We start from the raw sequence: 7,358 nt of genomic DNA on the forward strand, positions 1-7,358 counted from the left end.
AACCCACAACCCTAGGAGTCAAACTCTCTAACCACTAGGCCACAACCTCCACGTCATTTAGCCACATTTAGCATTTAGCAGACTCTTTTATCCGAAGCGACTTACAATGGAAATTACAATGGAAGCAATCAAAAGTTATAGTTGACATAGTTAGGACTCCAAAGGTGCCTTTAGCTGTGAAACACTGTGAAACACACTGCCCCTGTCTAATATACAAAGACTGCTAAATATTATTACAGTGTTAAGACTATGCAATGTGATAAAAAGTGAGATAATAATAATAATTATAATAATAATAACAATAATAGTAATAAACACGTAAAGCATTGGTTGTATGCTGTGATTGTGTTTAAAGACAAAATAAATAATGAAAATAGTATAAATTTAAAATGGTGCTGTCAAATGATTAATCGGGATTAATCACATCCAAAATAAAAGTTTTTATTTACACAATGTGTGTACTGTGTATATATATTATGTATATATAAGTACGTAAATGTAATGCATGTATGTATTTCAGAAAAATATGTTGAAATGTTTATGTATAATATAAATTATATGAACATAAATATATACTTTGTGGGAAGTCGTGGCCTAGTGGTTAGAGAGTTCTCCTAACCCTAAAATTGTCTTCTGTAAAATTGTCAACGTTTTAACGGTTTAATTACGTTTTATATTCTAATAATCTATTTAAGTAGAAATTGTTTACATGTGACGTCACTTCCTCGTTGACGCTCCGTTAGAGCCGAAAGAAAGCAACAGAAAGGACTGAAGAAGACATGGTTGAACTGTCGCTGTACCTCACAAACGTTAACGTGTCTCTGGGGCAAACTATGGACACAGAAAAGGTTAAGTACATTTTAAATATAATAAGTGAGGTCATGGAGTTACATACTTTGTTTTGTTGTTGACTGCAGACGAGATAACGTTATATGATTCTACTTCCTTGTTCGTTACATCTTAGTCTAGCGATTAAAATTAGTTTGATAATAATACACATAATGTAAGATATAAATATATTATTTATATCATATTAGTGATATATAATAATGTGATTTACGGAAGTATATTCTTCTAATTTAATTTACACAAAGATAGTGTAATATAATATTAAGCTATAATATATAAACTATCTTAGTTTATATAGGCCTGTCTACCTCTCTGTAACAATGTGTAATGTTCTTGGTAAATTAAATTGAAATGTATCTGCTGGCTTAGAGTTCTACAGTGGTGAAGGAGTTTGAAAATGTGGAACTCGGAGATCTGGGCAAAAAGAAGCCCAAGATTCCTCGCAGAACAATCTACTTTGCTTCTGGTGAAACCATGGAAGAGTACAGTACAGATGAAGAGGAGGAAGAAGAACCAGAGAAAGCCAAAACCTTAAGTACAGTGGATACAGTGAGTTGCATTAAATCGTTATATATAAGTGTCATTTCAGTTGCTTCTTTTTAATAACCTGAATGTCTTAGTAACTTTGCATCTATGATTATAGTCAAAGTTGACCTGGGGTCCATATGTCTGGTTCCATATGTGGAGAGTAGCTACCTCAACCATCTCAGGTAATGAAACTCTTTCCAGCCTGTGACATTTAATCATACGAATTTAACATTTCAACCCAAATATTTCAGTGTGTGACTATCTTGGAGAGAAAATGGCCTCACTGCTGGGAATCACGACGCCAAAATATCAATATGCAATTGATGAGTACTACAGGATTAAGAAAGAGGTATGAACAGTGCTATTATAATTATACAGCCTTCATGTATTTACTGATATTTATAAAAGTAGCATGTACAGTTACTATTGTACATGCTTTGAGAGACTTAGAACAGCATTCACATTGTGAGACCCTAATAATGTGTAATCCGCAGGAGGAGGAAGAAGAGGAGGAGAACCGTCTCTCTGAGGAGGCAGAACGTCGTTTTGAGGAGCAGCACAATCAGGACGGCCAGCAGCCAAAGATTGAGCAGCCAGAAGGAACTGCTTCTTTTGTGAACGTGACTTTTGAACTGGAGCAGGAATCACATGCTACATCTGATGCTAATAAGATGCCTTCCCCCATTCCCTCTTAAAATACTGTTTAGTTGATTGAGCATATAAGATGTTTTTTTGCCATATAAACCTTACACATGAGGTGTGCTTGGTTTTGGAGGGGAAGTTTACGTGAAGTTAAACATGAGGGTAACATTGTTTATGCATAGCTGACATTGCAGAACTGATTTAATAATCATACATAAAACTATGGAAGCTTAATTCTGGTATGGAATAAAATATATATAATAAAGAAGTAATTGCAAATTTACCTTACAATTCAGACTTTTTCTCTGAATTTTGAGTTTACATCTAGCGGTTCCGTTTTTTTTTTTTTTTTTTTCACCTAACCTAAATTTAAAGAAAAAGAAAACCTCACAACTGCAAGATATAAACTCGCAATTCTAAGAAAAAAGTCTGAAAGATAAAAAAAAAGTCACAATTAGCAACCAATCAGAGTGCCGTTAAGCAAGACCTATATCTCTGCATCAGAACATCGTGTAGACATGGGACTTGGCTCTTTTGACTCATGTTAGCAAGCAGGACTTCCAACATGCTACAAATGCCAGCAGTGAATAGCTACATGCTAATAGCGATTAGTCATGTGTGAAAAAATTTAAAATTCTGTCCAATTGTTAAAAAATTATAAAAAAAGTAGCAGTAACTGCCCAGTGCTAAGTTTTGCCACGTTGAGCACCACTCCCGTTTTCTTCAGAAAATGTACATATTTTTTATTCTGAGGTGAAAATGTTACATATAAAACCTCTGAGTCACCACAATTCATTGTTACGTAAAATAGCATAAGCTAAACACTATAACAACTGCATGGATTACTTATGTATTAATCTTTTACAATTCTGTATTATGTAAGTACTTATGATATTAGATATTTCTATGTTACTGGTGATGCTAGGAGTTTTTAAAAATTAGAGTAAACTGTCAGATGGGAATATTCCCTCTTTCTTAAGTGACCTCTTTCAGTAACCAAATATTATTTTTATGTGAACTTATTATTTTTAGTGTGCATGTAAATGTGAACTTTACACATGAGATTTGATTTCAATTTGTCCACCCCTCTGACACGCACAGAAAAAAAGCATTTCATTTGGACAGTGTGTAATTTATTGTGTATAATTTTGTATTATGTAGGTGAAAACACACCAATCTTTCTATAATGTAGGTGAAAAAATACAGTTTGTTGTGTACATATTACTTAATAAACATTTCCATATACAAATGAGCTGTTCTGTGTATTCCTCTTGGCTGATTTTTTTTTTCCTCGTTCAGAGTAGCTCAATTGGTCCAATAGCACAACTTGATTTGTTAATGGAATGATGTCACGTGTCATCTAAATCAACTGTGTTGCTGTCTATGTCATAAGTCCAGAAGCCATTGAGGTCGATGAGGATGCTAGTGACAGTTTCACCCTGAGCGATGGTCACCAGGTCCTGTAGTGTGATCTTAACATGGATTTTTAAACTTCACCATATAAAAGATTTTTGATCATTTTATGACCCAAAACACCCATCTCCATACAGGTTAATAGACTGCTTTATACAATGACTGTTTGCCTTAATTAATTTGTGTTACAAAACATTAGAATGATTCTTCTTTTCATTCCAGTTTATCCGCAGGGTAAAATCTAAATAATGTCTGCAGGTGCTCTGACGTAAATCAAAATGCGAATTGTACCAGCACAACCACAGGAGAATTACCAGTTATGTAGAGGATCAAGGAAGAAGAAGAACTTGTGAACGGCAGTGCAAACATAAAATGAGTAGAAAGATTGGGGGAGTGTGGAAATTAACTCCAAATCCTTCAGAACAACAACACAGCTTTACTCCTAAAAAGATCAATACTGTGATTTTTAATGGTTTTTGAAGGTAAAATGAGATTACTTACAGACTCGGAGATAAGCCTGACCTGCTACATCATAAAGACTCAAACCAATCCTGGTCTGGTGCAGCCACACTGCCAGAGAAGAAACGCAGAGCAACATGTGATTCAGCTACACATCTCATTTAGTCATTGAAAAGAACTAAAAGACTCATAATTAACTTACTTCATATAATGAGAATGCATTACCTTTTCTCATGACATAATTGAAGAACTGCATAATTGATATCCTCCCATATGGATCATTATGAAGTAGTTTGGCGTAGACTTGGGCGGTGAAGAAAAACCTGATGGGGTGTAATGATTGTGAAATGAACATCTCAGTGAGTCATAAGTCATGCACTGTCCACCTACGAATCACACTGACTTACAGTTTTCAGCCTGTCATACTCATGGTTTCGAGTGACAATCATTGATACACTTTTCTATGATGCACGCACTTGCATTTGGCACCTGCTTTTTCTCCAACCTTTAGGAAACTCTTATAACTGATCATGGCCTCGTCACCACTCGTGGGCGGCACTTGATGCTATCGAGAAGAAATCAAAGGTTCAGTAGGGAAAAAAAACATTTAATAACATAACTAAAGCAGATGATGAATGTTTAGTTTGGGAGACTATCCAAATAAAATGCTCTCTTACCTGTAACTCTTCATTGTTCAGTAGTTACCGGCTTTTCCTCTGGAGAAACACTGCCCTCGATTCTTCTCTGAGCTTCTGCAGCAAGACTTCATCTTCTGCAGGAAGCTGATATATAATATAGGAGTGTTAAGGTTAAAAAGGCAATACGTACTCCAGTGTTCATAAGTTTGGGATCAGAAAGATTCATTTTCAAAGAAACTAATACAAACCAGATTCAAGAAAAGTTGGGACACTGTACAAATGGTGAATAAAAACAGAATGCAATGATGTGGAAGTTTCAAATTTCAATATTTTATTCAGAATACAACATAGATGACATATAAAATGTTTAAATTGAGAAAATGTATCATTTTAAGGGAAAAATAAGTTGATTTGAAATTTCATGGCATCAACACATCTCAAAAAAGTTGGGACAAGGCCATGTTTACCACTGTGTGGCATCCCCTCTTCTTTTTATTAACAGTCTGCAAACGTCTGGGGAATGAGGAGACAAGTTGATCAAGTTTAGGAATAGGAATGTTGTCCCATTCTTGTCTAATACAGGCTTCTAGTTGCTCAACCATCTTAGGTCTTCTTTGTCGCATCTTCCTCTTTATGATGCGCCAAATGTTTTCTATGGATGAAAGTTCTGGACTGCAGGCTGGCCATTTCAGTACCCGGATCCTTCTTCTATGCAGCCATGATGTTGTAACTGATGCACTATATGGTTTGGCATTGTCATGTTGGAAAATGCAAGGTCTTCCCTGAAAGAGACGACGTCTGGATGGGAACATATGTTGTTCTAGAACTTGGATATACCTTTCAGCATTGATGGTGCCTTTCCAGATGTGTAAGCTGCCCATGCCACACACACTCATGCAACCTCATACCATCCTTACATCTATATTTATGCATTTTACCACACATTTAGCCAAGTGCATTCAAGGCAGACATTTTATCAGATCTTACTTTCCCAAGAAATCAAACCTATGACCTTTGCTTTGATAATGCCATGCGTTTCTATCTGAGCTATTCCTGTTCTGTTAAAAGTTTAACTGGTGTTTCTGTACACATTTAAAATAGTACTTCATTCCCTTGAAGCACTATGAAGCGTTGGCCAACCGTGCTGCTGCCAATGAACACATCATTGATATTTATGCATGTGCTCTTGATCAGACAGGATTACTGGAAATGAAGTTCTGCACCAACTATACAGGGTAAGTGATTAAAAAAAGGTTTTCCATGGTATCCTCTTTAGTCTGGATGACATGGCGTCCCAGTTTTCCAAAAAGAACTTAACATTTTGATTTGTCTGACCATAGAACAGTTTTCCACTTTGCCACAGTCCATTTTAAATTTCACTGTAGATGATGATAACTTCAAACTCTTTGCAATTTTTCTCTGAGAAACTCCTTTTTGATATTGCTCCAATATTTTCTGCCGCAGCATTGGGTGAACTGGTGATCCTCTGCCCATCTTGACTTCTGAGAGACACTGCCACATTGAAAGGCTCTTTTTATACCCAATCATGTTGCCAATTGACCTAATAAATTGCATGTTGGGCCTCCAGCTGTTCCTTATATACATTTAACTTTTCCAGCCTCTTATTGCTACCTGTCCCAACTTTTTTTGGAATGTGTAGCTCTCATGAAATCCAAAATGAGCCAATATTTTGCATGACATTTCACATTCTCACTTTCAACATTTGACATGATATCTATATTCCACTGTAAATAAAATATAAGTTTATGAGATTTGTAAATTATTCCATTCCTTTTTTACTCACAATTTGTACAGTGTCCCAACTTATTTGGAATCAGGTTTGTACTTCTGTTAAGCAAGGATGCATTAAAGTGATCAAAAGTGACAGTAAAGAAATTTTTTTCAAGCTGTTAATTTTAACTTTCCATTCATCACAGAATCCTAATAAAAGTTTCCAAAAATATTAAGCAGCACAACTGTTTTAAAAAGTGATGATAAGAAATGTTTCTCGAGCAGCAAATCAGCATATTAGAATGATTTCTGAAGGATCATGTGACACTGATAACTGAAATGTATATTTATAATTTGTAATCAAATCAATTCGAAATGTATCAAATCATTTTAAGATTGTTTTCAGCTCACCCAGTACCGTAGTAGAAGCATGGGATGTGTTTAAATTAGTCATCTTCTTTTTTTTTGCCTCCTTTTCATTCGCTATAATACTTTGTGAACAATTCAGTTTCCTCTGCTTTCCTCTCCTCCTCTGTTCTGCCAGCTGCTCAATACAAAGAAAGATTTTCCACACATTATGATTATTCACACTGTTCAGACCTCCATATTTTCATATCCATAGTAAATTATAGTAATCATTAGCAAAACCATGGATGGCTCCTCATTACCATTCCTACTGTATGCAGTACTTTTCATGTCTTAATATATTAGATAAAATATTAACGCTTCAAATGATTTACTACTATTTTACATTGAAATCATATTAGCCAAGTAATCATTTATCACATTATTACAATTAAATAAATGCATCATTTATAAAGTCAAGCTTGGTTGTCTAAGCTTGACTGAAGGATACGTGTTTAAGTCTGGTATATACCCTTCAGAAGTACTTCTATAAATTACAGCACAATCATATTCATTTTTCATAAGATTTTGTATTACAGGAACTAATGTTACACACTATGGTAATATCTGTTGTAACTAATCCCTAATCTCTTAGTCTTCTAATATAAAATATTTAGTATAGTCTAAATCCACAAAACTTCCACTAAATGTAATGTTAACCACAGGTAAGTTAATGTTAATGTATTTTCTTAA

The 7,358-nt window shown here is 34.9% G+C and overlaps 1 protein-coding gene across 1 annotated transcript; it reads left to right on the forward strand.

The window, feature by feature from the left end:
* The first annotated feature begins 699 nt into the window (after window positions 1-699).
* LOC113117626 (protein FAM177A1-like) lies at window positions 700-3,271 on the forward strand. Its single transcript, XM_026286416.1, has 5 exons — window positions 700-848; window positions 1,219-1,398; window positions 1,493-1,559; window positions 1,629-1,726; window positions 1,872-3,271. Exons 1-5 carry the CDS (start codon window positions 780-782, stop codon window positions 2,070-2,072), a joined length of 615 nt encoding a protein of 204 aa, XP_026142201.1. The 5' UTR covers window positions 700-779; the 3' UTR covers window positions 2,073-3,271.
* The last annotated feature ends 4,087 nt before the right edge of the window (window positions 3,272-7,358 follow it).

This window comes from Carassius auratus, chromosome 17 (assembly GCF_003368295.1).
Source record: "Carassius auratus strain Wakin chromosome 17, ASM336829v1, whole genome shotgun sequence".
Lineage (NCBI taxonomy): Eukaryota > Metazoa > Chordata > Actinopteri > Cypriniformes > Cyprinidae > Carassius > Carassius auratus.